This window comes from Grammomys surdaster, unplaced genomic scaffold (genome assembly GCF_004785775.1).
Source record: "Grammomys surdaster isolate TR1022 unplaced genomic scaffold, NIH_TR_1.0 363, whole genome shotgun sequence".
In the NCBI taxonomy this organism is placed as follows: Eukaryota; Metazoa; Chordata; class Mammalia; order Rodentia; family Muridae; genus Grammomys; species Grammomys surdaster.
The window spans coordinates 194,445-212,763 of NW_021604782.1; the positions used below are offsets into that span (position 1 = coordinate 194,445).

General features: G+C 42.2%; 1 protein-coding gene across 2 annotated transcripts in view; it reads right to left on the bottom strand.

Moving 5' to 3' along the window:
- Positions 1-6,474: 6,474 nt before the first annotated feature.
- Grin3a (glutamate ionotropic receptor NMDA type subunit 3A) overlaps positions 6,475-18,319 on the bottom strand; it is a 192,443-nt gene continuing 180,598 nt past the window's right edge. Inside the window, exons 7-9 of one of the 2 annotated variants that reach the window (XM_028780015.1) lie at positions 15,604-15,768; positions 13,159-13,235; positions 6,475-8,747 (exon numbers count right to left, since the gene is read on the bottom strand). In XM_028780015.1, coding sequence (XP_028635848.1) covers positions 8,408-8,747; positions 13,159-13,235; positions 15,604-15,768 — 582 coding nt within the window. In that variant the 3' untranslated portion in view covers positions 6,475-8,407. Of the gene's footprint in view, positions 8,808-13,158; positions 13,236-15,603; positions 15,769-18,319 lie in introns of both variants that reach the window. The other variant, XM_028780014.1, reaches the window with a different exon arrangement.

Sequence of the window (18,319 nt, forward strand, 5' to 3'; positions counted from 1 at the left end):
TGTTTGTGGGTTTTTTTTTGTTGTTGTTGTGACTATTCCAAAATTGAATTTTTAAGACAAGGTCTATTGCTGTTTATTGCAGACTGGCTTTGAATCACAACAGCTCCCCTTTCTCAGCCTTACTGGAGCTAAGATTGGGGATGTGTGCCACCATGCCCAGTGAAGCGAAATCTTTAAACAGAATTAAAATTAAGAGACTGTCTTCATTGACAGTATTTAGTTTTTTAATATGAGTTAAGTTAGTTTTCTTCCTTCCCAATTGTTTTCAGTCTGTACTGGGGAGAACTACATAGTTCCCCTCTATAGCTTACTATGGAGGTAAGAGATTGTCCCCTGCTGGCTTTGGGGGAGAACTTTGTGTTTTATAGAAACTAGCACAGCAGAAGTTTTCTCTGCCTGATAAAAGGTTTGTATCAAGTGAACCCTCCTGATAATGGTCAAGGGTAGGTTCCCTGTCTGTCCTTAGCAGGCTTTGTGATGAGTCCCACCATTCTGTGATAGGGATTTAAGAATAAAATCTAGTTGTTTGGGGTTCACTTGGTTATCAAGAGAGGCCATTGGTCTGTTGATCCTGCTGCCATATGTGTTGATGCACACACAGCCATGTTGACATTAGGCCCTACTCCTAGACATGACCATTGCTGCTGGCACTTAGAAGGTAAGTTTGGGCATAACAAGGGACCAACTAAACTGCTTAGGCAGGGGGTAGCTTATGACATTAGCAATTCACGTTAGTTGGCCTAAAAAGCCAGCTGCTTAGTACCTGATAGCATTGGTCTGTGGTGTGATATAGAAGAAAGCATTCAGTCTCTGGGAAGCTGGGGTAAGGGGGAACTCTAAGTTAGAAATTGAGGTCCAGATAACACAGGGTGTGTTCTCAAAGTCATTTTCAGGAAATGTTCAAAAATTGTGATTGATTGATTGGTTTTTTCCTTTCTTTCCTCCCTCCTTCTTTTCCTTCCCTCCCTTTCTTCCTTTGCACTGGATTGATTTTTTTTTTTTTTGCCTACATGGGGAGTTGTGAATGGATTTTAGGAGTGCACCTGGAATTTCATGTCAAATTTTGTTTTGGTTTTAAATACATGATTTAAAAGCTCTTCAGATCCAGGGAGGAATTTCAAAACTTGACGTTCTCCTAAAGTTAGAAATAACAACTCTACATCTATAGGAAAATTACAAGGTAATATCTTTATGGGAAAGTTTTCCAATTTAAAGTAGACAGTGTTATATATCGTAGAGAAGTTCTTTATCTCCTTTGCTCTTCCTTCCCACTTCCTTCCCTTCTCCTCCTTTCCTTCCCCCTGCTTTCTCTTAGAAACATTTAAGTAATATTGACCAAAACCAGGGATGCTCAATCTGAAGCACATGTCTTATATAAGGTTTATCTCTGTTTACTCTCAGGGATGCCTTTCAAAGGTATTGAGCTGTTTCTGATGCTAGCTATCTCATTCTTTGTGGCTATCTCTTGGGTACTTTGTTTTTTCTTATTCTCTGTTCAGATTACTAGCTATCCTTGTCCTCTAAGGACAGGGGAGTGCTATACTTACAGAATGATGTGCATACCATTGAAATGATACGTGATTTGATAGTGTGAAGACAATAAAGTGATTGTCTTCCAGACCTACTGGAATGGTGGTGTTTATTCTTGTAGTAAGAGATACAGTCTCCACGCCCATTATCATTTGTTGATTGGAATGGGGGGTTGTTTTTGTTTGTTTGCTTGCTTTTGTCTGAGGACAGCCAATTGATTGATAAACCCAAGTCTCAGTGCATCTAAAGAAATACTTTGACTTGTGTAGTATTTGAAAGAGAATGACTCTCTTAGGCTAGTATATTTGAGTTCCCAGCTGGTGGAACTATTTGGGAAGGATTCAGAGGTGTGGCCTTATTGGAGGAGGAGTGTCACTTGAGGTGAGCTTTGAGGTGTCAAAGTCCCATAATGTTTCTAGTAAGCTCTCTGCCATGTTTGTGGATTGAGGCGTGAGCTCTCAGCTACTGCTCCAGTACTATCTTGCCTACTGCCATGCTCACTGATATGAGAGTAATAGTCTCTAACTCTCTGGAACTGAGTCCCAAATTAAGTGCTTTTCTCCGTAAGTTGTCTTGATCATGTCGTTTTATCACAGCAATTGAAAAGTAACTAAGACAACCAGTTACTATCATTACCTTTTGAGGATTTCTGCTCAACTTTGGTCCCTTCCAGACAGTAGCTGTTAGGTTTATAACCTGTTTCACAGTTCCTAAGATTTGGATTTGGAAGGAGCAGTGTCTTAACAACATGTGGCAGAGGCATGTAGTACTCAATAAAGGTGTCTGTATAATTGGGCTCCCTTCCTTCTGCCAACTCTTCAGAAGTCTGTCTTACTGTACTTGTGTGTGAATTCAACCCTTTTTTTCCTCTTTCAAAATGCCTTTCTTTGTAGAGTAACTCTTTACATTTATTTCAAATATTTATGACTGAAAGTTTAATTTATGGTAGTAACTAAAAGAATTGTTGGGAAATTTGAAGTTAGTATTTCTATAGAGAGAGCCCACAGCAATAGAGCTTCTCTTAAGATAAACTAGCTATCTTTGAATGACAGTGTAGACAATATTGGAACCATAGAATTGATAGGTATAATAATGGTATGCCTAGAGGATTTCAAGTTACTGATATCAGTGAAATGAGATGATTTGAAAGGTCAGCTGTGAGAACTGAAAAGGAGCCCAGACAGACTCTTCTTTAGAGATGAGGTAGCAGGCTGTGGGCCTCAGGTGAGCCAGCCACTCAATGGTATGTGACTCTCAGACTTTTACTTCTCTTTTATTCTCACTGGAGATGGGGAGTGGGGGGATAAGGAGAGGGAGAGAATATGAGAATGAAAATATGAGTATGAGCTTATGATCCTTTCGTATATGGGCCCTATCAACTTAGGGATATATGCAGTGTATCAGGGTGATCTTGGTTCTGCTTTTCTTTTCCTATCCATAAAGCTTGTACTTAACATTTGTCATATTGAAGTATTTGAAGTCTTCCAGGTTCCTAATTGCTAAGGATTCCCCATCTTGGACCTGTGCATGTTTTTTCTTAAGATGCCTGTCACTCTCCAACTGTGTGTCCATACTACTAGCACATTTGTACCTGTACACACATGAAGAGCAGGGTGTCATCTTTGCTGCTGTAGGACTTAACGCACATTAAGAAAAACTTTTTATGGGTAAATATGTGTATAAAGAGCACATGTATGTGTGTATGTGTGTGTTTGACAGGTGCTTTATTTTTATTTTTCTTGTGTTTCAAGTCTAGTTGACCTATTAGTTTTTGGAGAGTCTCCTCTTTCTGCCTCCCATATTGCCATAGGAGGACTGGGTTTATACACACATGCTATATTACACCTGGCTTTTACATAGGTTCTAGAGATATGAACTCAGGTTCTCATGCATGCACTGGTCACTTTACCCACTAAGTCATCTCCCTGGCCTTGATGTGCATTCCTTTATCAGAGTACACACCACATTGTATTGCTAGATTGTATATCTCATACACAACTACATTGAGCCTTATGGGTCCCTGAGATCAGAATCTACTGTTACCTTGCTGTCTCTCCAGCAACTTGTCTTAATACCTGGACCTCTGAAATGAATGATGCAAAATGTCTTGGGGAAGTTGGCAGTTTTATTAGGTTATAGCTAGCTCATACTTGTATGAGATTTGACTTGGTTATATTTCAAAAGAATGTGTAGAATGTATGTCAGGCTAGAAGATTCATGAAGGCAAGTTTGCAAGCTGCTGACATTGCTTGGATTGTCAGAAACTGCCTGCATACTGGTAGGCCTGCTGAGTGACTTGAAGCTGTGTGCACCAGTGCTTGGCAGGACTTGGAAAGCAGAACAAATGCAGATACAGGTTTTTGTTTGTTTGTTTGTTTGTTTGGTGATGCATGGGTGCTGAGGTATGAGTCTTGAGTGTGTGTGAGCAGTGCAAGTGCAGTTATTTCAGCTTCCCTCTGATCTATAGAGCTGGTTGGTCAAGTTGAGGCTTGGATCAGAGTAAGACAGATTAGAGATATTGAGGAGGAGCAAGAGGCAGGCATTGAGCAAATACTGACAGTACTGTTTTATGGTTGTGCTCTGTGCGCACTAATCTCTACTATGGTTGTTAGCTGTGTGACCTTGGGCAGGTCACAAAATCTCTGACATGTTTCTTCTACCTGTAATCTCTCTTGTTTTTTTCTACCTGTAAACTATTTGTGTTTGACTATAGTAGACTACATCTGAAATATTTAGTATCACATGGTTGTAATATAATCACATGATAAATCACATGAAACGTCATTATAGTAAATGTCCATAAGTGTTGGCTATTATGGTATGTTTATAAAACCTGGAAAGATCAAATTGAGAGAAGGTCCCCCAGGCTAAGACCATACCTGCCCTTCCCACTGTTGTGGTTTAGCTGTTGATGTGTAAATGGAAACTAGAATGTTCTTGTTGGATTAGTAAAGCAGTGTAATTAAGGCAGAGTTTTTGGATACCCAATGGGGAAGAGTTTTTTCCTTACAGTGTCTTTGTCATATAGACATGCTCCTGCTTCCTAATGCCCAGGCTCTGCATTCTCTCAGCATATCTTGTGCTGCTGTAGATTTGACAAAGAAACATGCATAAGTCCTGCATCAGTGGGTCCCTGTGAGGAAGGGGCTGGGGTCTTGGAAATATTCTAATCCCCAATGAATGCCAGCAATACAACGGAAAATGAAGTTTCTGTCTGAACATTTATTCCACAGTCATAGAAACGGAAGATGGAAAAGACCTGAGGATATCTAGTCCATCCCCATAGTTGTACAAGAAAAGTGGCTGGAGCAAAACAGCCTGTTCACGTCATGCTCACAAGACAGCATTTCAGTTCTTGGAGCGGAGCAGTTGCACACACACTGAAATGAAGACGAAGGGCAAATACTCTTCACAGACCTAAGGAAATACTTAGAAGCACTTCATTTTCATAAAATGACTGGCAGCTAAACGAAAGAGAGTGAGGAATCCTAGACTGGATGTGTCTGGTGGCAGGAGTGGGGAGTAGGATCGGGGAGGAAGGCATAACCAAACAGTGCAGGTAGTTTTAATGTCTAGAAAAGCAATTTCTGCTAAAGACTCAGTGGATTTTCTAGTTTGCTTTTTCAAAGACTCCAAAGTAGTTTCTTCTCTTCGTGATCCACACAAAGTGGTGGTCAGCTTTGCCCAAGGCTGTAATAGACCCAACACTGAGGAATTACCTCAGTGGTACAGTTGTGTTCTGAGTGGCTCCACATACATTTCAGGGAGGTGGAAGGGAAGCAGCCATTCCTATATAGGAGTTGTGCAAATCTTATGAGTAATAGGAAATCTAGGCACATTACAGACCCGACTTCTTAGGTCCGTATGGCTGCCTCTCTGGCTATCCAGCCTCTTCTCACTTGGTTTTATCTGTTGGAGGAACACACTTTCTCCTCTTGTGGCAGATACTCTATGGAACCCTTACTTTCTTATTCAAACAAAGCAGCTTACCCAGTTCATGCTTTAAGTACTTCCTGTGCCAGGCCTCCTTAGAGAATGGATTTGGAGTGTGGGACAGTTTCCCACATTCCATGTTTCCCAGTACTGGAGCCTAGTTGGTCTTTGGAGGCTTTCCTGATCCAATGAAATAGGAGTGCAGGAGGCAAAGTCATATCCCTTAGCTCATTCTAACAGCCCTGTTCCTGGAGCCACTGTGAGCCTGAGGGTAGGTGAAGGAGCTGAGGTGGAGCAGAACAAAGGTTTGGAAGGACTCTCCCTTTCGTAAAATCTTTATACAAAACACAGCACACTGTTTCACAAATTGCAAAACACTGTTCAGTTACTACCTTTTTTTTTTTTTTTTTTTTTTTTGCTATTTATCATGAAACTGCTTCACAGGCAATTATGATTTTTGTTTACCCAGGACATGAAAGCATTTTAAGCAGTGTTGACAGCAGCAAGCCTGCTTTCTTCTTGCTGCGGCTTGCTGCATCCTGGCCAGTTTGGCCAAGTAGTTCCTCTTAAGAGCGTGCACTGGTTCTCTGCTCTGTGGGTAGGCAGGATACTTGAACCTACCACTCAGATCACCACTACTCAGAATGCCTCAGTAGAGAAGCTTAAGATAAACCCAGTATACAAAAATCCAAACTTACAAAAACAGATACCTTAAGGGATAATTGGTTTGCATTACAAAAGGATTCTTTACAAAAGAGTTCACCTCTGTGTTCCCTTAAATAGCTACCTAGCCTCATGAGTACAATCGAAATATGAGTTGTTGAACGAATGTCCATGTACTATAGGAACATGGCTGTCATGTGAATTGAGGTACACTATACATCAGCCTTGCAGGCTGAACAGGTATCCAGGGACACTTAGAGCAGAGGCATTGTTACAATGCCCCCAGGGCATTGTTACAGATGGGTGGGAATGGCTAAGGGATGGAATCAGCCAAAGGCAGCTGAATGCAGTGGGGCTGGGGACACTGCAAAGTACTTTGTCCTCTGTTTCCAGGACTTCTCCCCCTCTCACTGAAATACTGAATCTGTGAAGCTGAAGTCTGTTTTTAAAGTCCCCCTGCCTCGTCTTGGGTGTCTCTTGAGCTTACTTGCACTCCCAGGTTTACTCCTCCATGTAACTCATTGCTCAAGTGTTCTGATTACAACTTAGGGCACTATCTTTATATGGGAATCTGTGTAGCTCTTGGTGGAGTGCCGACATTGTGTCCCAAAGTGGAAGGAGTTGTGCCACTGATGTCCTTTTTAACGATCAGAACACTGCTTAGGATGCTGTTGTGCATTCATTGTAGATATTACAATGACCAGACAAGTGAGAACCTAGAAGACGAAGCAGCACTGCCTGATCAACAAGAAGGTCTACTTCCAAATGGAACCCTGGTGTAGGGTGGGGATGTAGAAGCCAGTCAGTAGTTGGGTGCTGAAGTAAAAGGAGAAAAAGCAACAGGCTCTCCTTCCTTCTCACATGCCTAGAGGTAGCCAAACTTCTAGAGCAGTGCTTTGGAACTGTGGTGTGTCCTAGGGTGCTGGCTAGCATTAGGATTCTGAGCCCACCTCTATGCCCTCCCAATATTACTTCTAGTTAAGAGTCTTGGCAATTGGGACTATGATGATGCCCTTAGATGATTAGTCAGCCAACATTTGGGAACATACAGGAAATCTAGCGAGCTCATGTTTCCTTTCTTCATGCCAAGCAATTGTATGACTAGAAAGTGAAGCCTAAACAGAAGGGAAGCTAGGCTAATTACATCAATCTCTGAGGGCATTAAATCGAACTAGGAGGATAATCAAACTAGAACTTACCATAACTCATCAGAGACAAGTAAGTAAGTGTAAGGATGGGAGATGGTGAAGCACGACAGACTCCAGTATTTGACATTTGTAATGCTCTCTGGTTGCTTCTGGGATTTCTCAGACTAAAAGAGGTGGCTACTGACTGATCTGAGAACAGCCTCACCTATGGTATGCAGAACATTTCCCTCAATACAGTGTCAGCACACAGACCCTGTTACAGACATTAACCAGGTGGATAGCAAAGGTTCCTGCTAAGGACATGGGCTTGCTTTGCTTCTCTTTCCTTTATAGAAGGCACACACTATGGCGGAGATGCTTAGTTCCATTAGAAGTATAGTGCAATACATCCTTTAGCCAAATTGCCTTTCTGGCCCAGGGCTTTATTTTAAAAGTACCCTGTGCACTGTCAGTGTCCCATCTGCCTGTCCTCTGCTGCCACTGTGCATCCCTCTCCCATTCATAGTGGTGCGTCAACATGTTTCTACTAAAAGTCAGGGTAGGCTCAGTGACTCAGAGCTGCTCAAGCACATGATACCAGCTGAGCCAGTAAACTCTTGCCTGTGGGAATTCTGAGCTCCATTTTTTTTTTTTTTTATGTATCTATCCTGTCCCAGTTTTTCTGGCTCCTACCCTACTCATTCAGAATGTTAGAACAAATCTAGATTGGGGAGTTGTATCAAATCTGCAACACTGGGTAATTCTATTCTGTAATAATATTGAAAACCAACCCAGTAAGACACAGGTATGAGCATCAGTTTTTATCTCTTGTTGAGGTGCAGAGAAAGGGCTAAAAACCAGAAATATTTTTGTGGCACCAGGTGAAAAGGTTGACAGGAGCCAGAGTTGTCTGGCAGCTTCCCTTAGACAGACTTTACTTCCGACTAACTCTAGGTTCCTATTATTGGAAAGATTCCTACCCTGGAGACCTGGGGGCATATGTGGGAAGAGCTGCTGCTGCATCTTAGGCTGAGAACAGCACACTTCGTTGTCAGACCTCACACACACCTTTGTCAGTGAATATAAAAGAGCTTTACAAAGTGCCTCAAGGGCTTCAGAATACCAGGGGCTGAGAAAGGGAGCAGAGACACAGCCTAGGATTCACAAGTCCGGTTTGTCCTTTGAAACTCCTCCAGCTCTGTCTTCCTGCTTACAGCCAACTGCAGCTCCTGGCGGATCACTTGGATCTGCTTCTCCAACTCAGAGAGTTCCTGCATCACTGAGTTCCGAGCTACATTGAGGGAGTCTGCTTTCCCATTGGTGGTCAGTGAGGCAGGGAGCTCTCTTCTCCTTGGAGGGAGAGGGATGTCCTGGTGGGTCTGGGTACCCAGCTGGTTTTGTCCTTCCTCGTCATTAAAGATGTATTTTCGTTGGTTGTCATGACTGAGATTGGAAGTGTTCCATACCATGAGTTGCTGGGGTCCCATGTTGGACCTAGGAAATAGAGACAATTCAGAGTCCCCTTCTGTCTTGCAGGTCCATCTTCTCCATCTGCTATGTGAACAGCAGAGAACTAGTTATGTTTTACAGAATTGAAATCAAGTCATGAGTGGATTATCTACTTAGAATGTCATGGGGACAATAGTAGCTGTGAACTGAATTGAAGGTCTCAACAAGCCTTATGTTACTTTGAAACTAGAATTGGATATCTTCTGATGAAATGGGAAATGTTATATTGTCTTATGAATGAAGTAACTCTGTGTGTGTGTGAGGGAGAGAGAAAGAGAGAGAGACAGAGACACAGAGACATAGAGACACAGACAGACAGAGACAGAGAGAAAAATAGACAGGACAGACACATGTTGAGGGCACAGCATGACATCCTGTGTTTTCCTCTATTAACTTCTGTCTTACTGCTTTAGACAGGGGCCACAAAGTTACCTTTTGGCTAGCCAATAAGCTCTCAGGATCTGCCTTACCTCATTCTGCAACGCTGAAGTTACAGGCAGATATAGTCATGTTGGGCTTTAACTTGGGTGCTCAGGATTCAACTCAGTTCTCATGCTTACAGAGCAGGCACATCTGCTAAGCCATCTTTCCCATACCTAGGTACATTTTTATTCCTTACCTATAGGCAGTGTTCAGAAAGCAGTGCTGCCTGGAGACATCCTATGACTGTAGAGATTAAGCCCTAGTAAGAGTAGATCTTTGTTCAGAGGTAGTGCTTAAGCACTGGTGGGTTGGTTGGTTGGTTGTATGTTGGTAATACTTGATGGCTGACTTTTAGCCCTTCTGGGCGATATTGGGCTTCAGGGGAGAATAAAAATATATTAACAAAGGTTTTAGCCAAGTGTTTCTCATTGCAGAAGTGACAATAAAGTAGGTTGAAAATGACCAGTCAAGTTTGATGCTTGCAAACAAGAGCATCCTTGATTCCTGCTGAGGTGATAATGACTAGAACTAGATTTACAATTCCTTCAGGCTTGCATCTACCACTTGCCACTGTCATGGAGACAGGGCTGTACAATGTTAGTGACTATGGGAGGGAGAGAGCCAGGCATGTTTCTAAATACACCTTGACAGTTGGATGCAATGGGAAGTTTCCCACTGTGAGAACAGCTTAATCTAAGCAGTGTGACTGCTGATTCCTTCCACCCTGGAGGAGGAGGAGGAGGAAGATTATGACCACTTTTGCAGTTTACCACATGGTGCATCACAGTAGGAAACCCCTATTAAGTCCCTGTGTTTTGTTCCCATAAAACGGAATCAACTTTATTTCTGGACTCCTAATTGCCGCAGAGTGGAAGTGGAGGCCCTGGAGTGGGAAAGACAAGGGGAGGGGAAATGAATAACAAAACACAAAGACTTAGAATGATCCCATGTTGCTTTGCCCAGAAGTGGATTGCCAAGGTCATTTAAGGCTTTATTCATTTTTAATCCATGACCTCTTTTCTTGGTCTGTGAGGTCTAGCTTTATAACATTGTTTGGGACAAGGTCTCACTCTAGCCCAGGCTGGCCTGGAACTCATATAGTCCAGATTAGTCACCAACTGATGGCAATTCTTTTGGTTTTGTCTCCCAAGTGCTGGGATTTACAGCCAAGAGCCACCACCCTTGGCTTTGGTGTCATTATTTGTTTTGGATACTAGAAAGATTGAGAAGTTCCAAGCCTAAGTGTTAAGGACCACATACATTGTTATTCTCAAATCTCTGCAGGTACAGTGCAAGCCCTCGACCTATTGATTGGTGGCAGACCTGGAGAAAGTCTTCAGGGTTCCTGGTTGTCCCAGCAGAGGACAATTGATCAGACTGCTCTTAGCTGCTTTCCCCTTTCCCCAACCTGGCTATAGATACATGCATGGGGCCAGCTGATCCACAGATCAGTAAGCAATTCATTTTTGTTACTGAGTATTTGGGTGACGTCTCACTCAGCAGAAGCTGACTGAAACCTGCCCAGGGCATTAACACAAACACATCCCAAACCTCCTGCTCTTTCCACACTGTTGCCCTTGTTGAAATCTCATATATATATATAGAGAGAGCACCAGAGCTCACTTTAACTGTGTTATGGTCTGAGGGAAAATTCCATAGTGATTCTACCTGCAGCTGCTTCCCTGACCTTAGAATCAGAGGTGATGTAGTTAGAAGTTATCTTCTATCCTCTCACTTTTCACGCTGAGTAAATCAAGGATTACATATGAAAACTCTCTTGAAATATTCATGTGCACTAAATGTGAGTTAGATGTGCTTTAAGGTTGTCTCAGTCCCATGGCCTAGAATTTCTCCAAGCCAACAATCTCACATTAATCTTCCATTCATCTATTCCCTCAAAGTCATTCAGTAAATGTGGAGAACAGAGAAGGATGACATGTCATAATGGCATGGTCATTTGCACTTTATTCTTCCCAGAGAAGAGAGAAAGGCGGCAAACCTGACTCTAATGCTATAGAATGATTGACAGCCAGACAATACTGAGAGAGTTGTCTGCCCAATTTATTAGACCACAGGTACCATAGTAATCCGATACTTACAGGCAGCCAATCTGGTCGTCCAAATCTTGGAGCATCTATGTGGAAATCTAACAATAATTAGCAGAAGCTGGACTTCGTTGTAACACACTCTAGTTGCTAGCATCTCTGTGCTATGGTAATTGATGTGTGGCTTTGAGCTATCCATGAATACAAGGTGGTTGATGCTTAAACAGATAAGGTGCCTAATTAGAAGAAATAAGTATTTCATAACAAAATGAGCAAAACAGGCTTCCCTGGAACAGTTATGTAAGATTGGAGTGACTTCAAACACAGTGAGTTTGGAAGGTTGCAGGCTCTTGAATTGTAGGGAAATTGCCTTAGGCAATGGCCATTCACAATAATTTTTTATCGTCTGAAGGCTCATTGCTACAGTCCAGTCTCTCCAGAGCATAGCCAGTTTATCAGAATCATTTTCATTGTTTTCTAAAGTCTCTCTACTCACAGAGCACTCCCAACATCCCTGCTCAGTCTGTGGTGTCCTATGTGCTGTCACAAGTGTGTTAGTGACAAGTTGAGGATTAATTGGGTCACAGTGATAAAGACGTTCTGTCTTAGCTCCTTGTCAGAGTAGGGAAGGGGATCTGCAAGAAGAGTGGATACGTTGAGTGATGAGACACATTTGGCTTTCAGTATAGGCAAGGTAGGTATATAAGAGTCCCATTAAAGGGACAGGGCCACTGGCTTCTTGTTTCTATTTTCTGAAAAAAAGAAGTTCTGTAATTGTAAAACAGCATTTTACAGCTATGTCTTTTTATGTTCCCCTGGTTAAAGAATTATAGAAAAATTTCTCTAGGGTAACAGAACAGCTGTGACCTGACTAGTCTGTAGTTTGTCACTAGCAGACTTGCACTGTGACAAGGGGATACTATACTGACAGCTAGGTGACAAGTCATTCTGTGTCTGGAAAGGAGCCTTAAGAGATTATAAATGATTCTGACAAGCTAGATGTAATCCAGAAAGAAGGGACAGAGGAGATATAAGCAAGACAAGAATCCTGTTGGGTACCATTTTCCTTCTGTTAGGAATGAAAGGTGTTAGTGTCAGATTTTAAAACTATCTAGAAATCCCACTTTGAGTTGAAGATGTCCCATCAATTCTCAGAGCCAATGCCCTATCTGAGGTCTCTGGGCCTGTGAGAAATCCAGGAAAGCAGCCTGGGGAAGCTGCAGCAGAGGCCAACAAGCAGCAGACCCAAAATGCTTCTGACATCTTCAGTCACCTTGGATGAGGACAGAGCCATCGGCAGGCTGGCTGTGATGAAAGTGTGGACCTCTGAGGCATTTACTTCTTCCTATTAGTGAAGACCTTTTCTAGGGAACTGTAAGAGTTGGGCTTATAGAGCATCTCTCTAGCACGTTTTTCATATTCTTAGGAGTGCCAGAGAGGGGGGGGGACTGAAATGTGCCTCAAAGGCAATTCTAGGTGAAAAAGAGTGCCAGCTGCATGCACCAGTGAAGAGCTCTGTGCACTGGGTACATGACGCTTGCTAGAATTTATTAGGCATTTATTTGCTTTATTTTTAGGGCTTTTAGCTTACTATCTCATTTATGACTTATAACAACTCTAGGGAGTAACACATATTGTTAAATGTTGGAGAGAGTATGGTCCCCAGATGCCAGGCTCTGCAGCCCATACCTGCCTTTTTGCCTACACTGTGTTCCAGTGCACACAGATGTATATATGCACGGATGTGTTTATTTTCTGTTTTACTTCATTGTAACTGAAAATCCATGTCTTTGTATTAATTTTTTTTAATCAGATGGCTCAAATTTGGTCAGAATACTTATTTAGAGGTAAGTTCCTTTTGAGTAAGGGGAAGTGTCACAAGTCTAAACTTCTATTTGAGCAAGGGCAAAGACGGTTTGACTTCTTACCTCTTTTCCACACGTTTTGTCTTGGAACGTGGCTGCTTTTCTTCTACAAATGATGTGTTTAGTGCTCTGTGAAACCTCTGGTAGGAAGAACAGATTCATAGAGATCATTTGAAATGTATGTTTCAGGGAACAAAACACTGCTTGGGATTTCACAGATTATCTAGTAGTTACAAACCTTGGTTTCTTTAACAAAACTTTCAGGCATGCATGAAATTAGATCAATATTCAGCCACACCTTGCAAGTAACAAGGATTCTAAATTATAGCTTATTATTTCTAGAAGAGGAAATGCTTTGGATGGTGGAATGGTATCTGATAAAAAGAAGTGACAATCAACCTCTCCTGTGTGGTATGAAGCCTTGTACAGTTGTCAGAGTTTAGACTAATGCAACCAAAACAAGAAAAGAAATCAAATGAGAATTTGATTATATTAGCTTAGAACAGAGAATATCACTTGTCTGCAGATTTCAGGGAAAGCAATGACTCCTTCAGAAGGGTTCAACTGAGAAAATCAGTTATCTGTCTAGAAAACAACAAAAGCAAAAGCAAAACAAACAAGAAAAACACAGAGCAAGGAAACAAGTGAGAGAATGGGTGAATGCCAAAAGCAGAAACATATCCAGCCTCACCTTCAAGAGGTGAGGCAAGGCATGGAGTATCAGGAGGCAGAAGGAACCCCACACTGGGAAGGTGGGGTGGCTCATCCATCTTACATGGTCAGAGGAAACCATGCAATTTGCTAAGGTCCTTCATTCCCGACACACCCTCTATACCATGAATGTCCACATTGGGTTTCCACAAAGAGAGAGAGGATTTTGCATGCAAATGGATGGCCTAGAAAATATCCTGAGTAAAGTAACCCAGACCCAATAGGACATGCATGGTATGTACTCATTGGTAAGTGAATATTAGCCAAAAAGTTCAGAATACCTATGATACACTCCACAGACCCAAAGAAGTTAAACAAGAAGGGAGGTCCAAGTGAGTATTCTTTAATCTCACTTAGAAGAGGGGAACAAAATAGTCATGGGAGGCAGATGAAGAGAGGGACCTGGGTGGGAGAGGAAAGGAGGGAGGGGAATAGGGAACAGGAGCAGGCATGGGGAGAGACAGGAGAGAGGCCCAGAGGGCCAGGAGAATGAATGGAAATATGCAGCTGTGGGAGGTAGGGGAATCTCTAGGAAGTCTCAGAGACCCAGGATGAGGAGTCAATGTGGATGACATTAGCTGAAATGCCCAACAGCGGGGATATGGAACCTGAAGAGACTACTTCCAGTAAACAGACAGGACCCCCAGTGGAGGGATGGGGACACCAACCCACCTACAAAAGTTTTGACCCAAAATTGGTCCTGTCTAAAAGAAATTCAGGGACAAAGATAGAGCACATACTGAAGGAATGGCCAACCAGTGGCCAGCCCATTTGAGACCCCTCCGTGGACAGGCTCCAATCCCTTACACTATTAATGATGCTATGTTGTGTTTGCAGACAGGAGCCTAGCATAGCAACCCTCTGAGAGCCGCTACCCAGCAGCTGACTGAGACAGATGCAGATACCTACAGACAAACATTGGACAGAGGCTGGGGACTCCTGTGGAAGAGTTAGGAGAAGGATTGGAGGAACTGAACAGGATGGCAACCCCATAGGAAGACCAACAGTGTCAACTAACCTGGACCCCTGAGAGCTCCCAGGGACTGAGCTACCAACCAAAGAACATACATGGGTTGGTCCCAGGCCCTCAGCACATATGTAGCAGAAGGCTGCTTTGTCTGGCCTCAGTGGGAAAGGATGTGCCTAATCCTGTAGAGACATGATGCAACAGGATGGGAAGATACTTAGGAGGGGGCTACCCTCTCAGAGTCAAAGCGAGGGAGGGGGGACTCTGCAAGGTGGGACTTGGGGGACAGCATTTGGGATGTAAATAAATAAATGAATAATAATAAAAAAGTGTGTCCAAATGATCTGTGTTAACAGTTTTACTTATTTCTGTAAATTAGGTGTTGATGTCTATCTTACAAGAGAAAACCTTGCTTTTCCAAGACATGTCCTCATGCAAGCAGGCCTCAGAACTCCTGGCAGTGAAACAAAGACCAGGGAAATAGGAGACACCTAAAAGCAAATGGGAACCTGAGACTCTTACTGGCTTTCACTTTGACATAGAAAGATCTGTGGGGAACGGAATTTTCACATCATCTCTTCAGATGATTTTTTTTGTTATGTGAAACTGGGTTAAAAATAATTATATTGTGTCTTGTATGGGCAGCAGTAGTGTTCCAGGAAAGGAGGAGACACTATGAGTCCTCAGTTTATGGGGAGATGTGGGATAAAGAGAGTTCCACCCGAGTGCTTGACCACTCCTCTCTCCATCTCTTGCCATTTTCTGGTTGACTAACTTCCTCCAGAATTCTTAAGTATAGCAACACTGGCACAAAGTCCCGCAGAACTCACCTGACTGGTGTGCAGCCAGTACTGCAGCTTGGATTTGTTTTTGATTCGTGGTAGCAGCAGTCTGTACACTATGTGCTCACCAATGGTTGTCAAGATGGAGAGGCCAAATCCTATGCACAGCAGCACGAAGAGTCCAGAGAAATGCTTGATACCCATTTGCAAAGTCTGCAAGACAGGGGAGGCCGTGAGTGCCATGGTCCATGCTTATTTGCTCTTTTGATTCATTGTGTAGTCCTTAGCTGACCCTTCCTCCCTGGGTAGATTCCACTATACTCCACCCCTCACCCATGAAGGACACACCCAGGGTCACTGGGAGCTGCTGCTGAGCACAGCCCTGTACTGTTCAACAGCACGTGGATCTCACTGTATGTCATCCCAAAGGCTCTGAATCTGGACTATGCTTCTATTTCTTAGAAGCAGAGGAATATAGAAGTTAACAGCTGTGTAACAGTTGAATAGCTATGAAAGAACCTCTTTCAGTAGAGAAGGACTGGATTTAAAGAGAAAAGACCATGAGCTGAATAATCATGGAAGTTAGATCTAGTAGGAAATGTCAGGACCCTTTAGTTAAAGGACTTAATAGCTGTTAGCTATTGAAATATACCAGTGACACACAAAGTTGAACCAGAAAACGAGGCAGCTGTGGAGGAGGAGGAAAAGGTGCCTGCTGGCTTTTTTGTTAGCAGTTTTACAGCTTCACAGTTAAGGAAACATACTATGTAAAGTTCTTGTATGACATAGTAATAAGCCTGTGTGTGGTGTCATTATCACTAATAATGCTTAATATATTATTGCTACAGATAGAGTGAGAACTATTTCTGGATTTCAACATTTGAATCATCAACTATTCAGTAAAAAAAAAAAAAAATTTAAATAAGGGACTGTCAAGATGAGGGAAAATGTAACTCACACTGGGTCACCTTGCCAATAAACACAAAGACCTTCTGTTTTCTTGTATATAACAAAATCTCATTTTTCTCACATTATCCCAATAGTTAATAAGTTGTCTTGGGCTTACACATCTCTTTATTAAATTTTTTATACCTACACATTATTAGGCTGACAAAAAGTCTTTTTTAAAAAAAAATTTTATGTGCGGGGGGGGTATACTGCCTGCATGAGTGTCAGGACACATGCAAGTATTCACAGTCAGCAGAAGAAGGTGTTGGACCCCCCTGGAGTGGAGTTAAAGATGTGCTCTTAACCTCTGAGTCATCTTTCCAGTTCTGTTTATTATTTATTTTCTGGTTTTTCAGCATGGAGTTTCACTGTGTACTCCTGGCTGTCCTGTTTATTTTTTAACTAGGCATTTCATAGGCATGCCAGAGTCTGTATGTGTACATTCTTACTGTGATCTTATAATACTCCTTTAAATATTGTCTCCATTTCACATATGAGGAGCCTAACAATTATGTCTCCACAAATCTAGCACACTAATATGTGGGGGAAGCAGCCTGCAGGTACAGGTTAGCATCTGTACTTTCTGTCAAGTGACCCTCTCTTGCAGGTATCTTTTGCTATCTGATTTCTTGCTATGTATTCTCTATAACAAGTTGTCAAATACTTTTATTAAAAAATTCAGCATCCGAATTGAATGTCCTCTATACTCTGTCTGTGGGTATCAACCCAAATGTTTGTGTCTGAGTCTGAGGGATAAGATATAAGGCTGTAGCTATAATTCAGCTTTTTTCTCTTTGGTCATCGTGCTTGTTCGTTTTTTTGTCAGCTTGATACAAAGTAGAAGTACTTGATGGCATCTCAGTTGGGGAATTGCTTCCACCAGATTGGCCTGTGGGAAAGCCTGTGAGGGATTTTCTTGAGTAATGATTGATGGTGGTGGTGCCACCACTGGGTAGGTGGTCTTGGGTTGTGTACAAAAGCAAGCTGAGCAGGTCATGGAGAGTAGACCAGAGAACAGCCTTCCTTCATGATTCCTGCCTCTGCTCCTGTTTGAGTTCCTGCTTTGACTCCCCTCAGTTATATGAAATAAACTCTTCCCTCCCCCTTCATTATTTTATCACAGCAATGGAAAATAAACTAGATTAGTCATGCTCTTTTAAATATGCTGTACACTTGTTTTGTGCCTGCACCCTAGTAGTGGAGCACTTGCCTAGGGCACATAACTCCCTTGGCTTGATCTTTAGCACAATAAATAAATAAATAAATAAATAAATAAATAAATAAATAAATATTAACTAGCTCCGGTTAAGTGCTTCAGATTATGCAGCCATCCTTGGTAGATTATGATGTCACAGTCCGCACATTGTGCATTAGGAATATACATGAATAAATGTCTAAATGAGAGAATATTTGTGATATTAAGAAATGCAGTTGGGGTTTTGAGTCAAGTGGGGATTTAATTTGTGTTTCCCATGAGAGTAATGGAAATTGCTGTCACCATCTGCAAACACTGGTCATCACAATTTTAAGAACAAACTAGATAGAGATAAACGGAGATGCCTGTGATTATCAAATGTGTGGGTTCTGCCTAGACCACGAATGCTTTCAGGCAAACGTAGAGACCAAGACCACCATTTTTTTTTCTGGTGCCCAAATTCTGTTTTGTATTTTGCTCACATGTGGACACTTGGAACAGCCATTCCCAAGCTTTCAGCAAGGACTGCCGTGAAAGGATTTCATTCGTCGTTTGAATCTTAGATGTTGACGTTTCCATGTAACTAACTCTTCTTCCCATTCACAGGCTGTCCATAACACA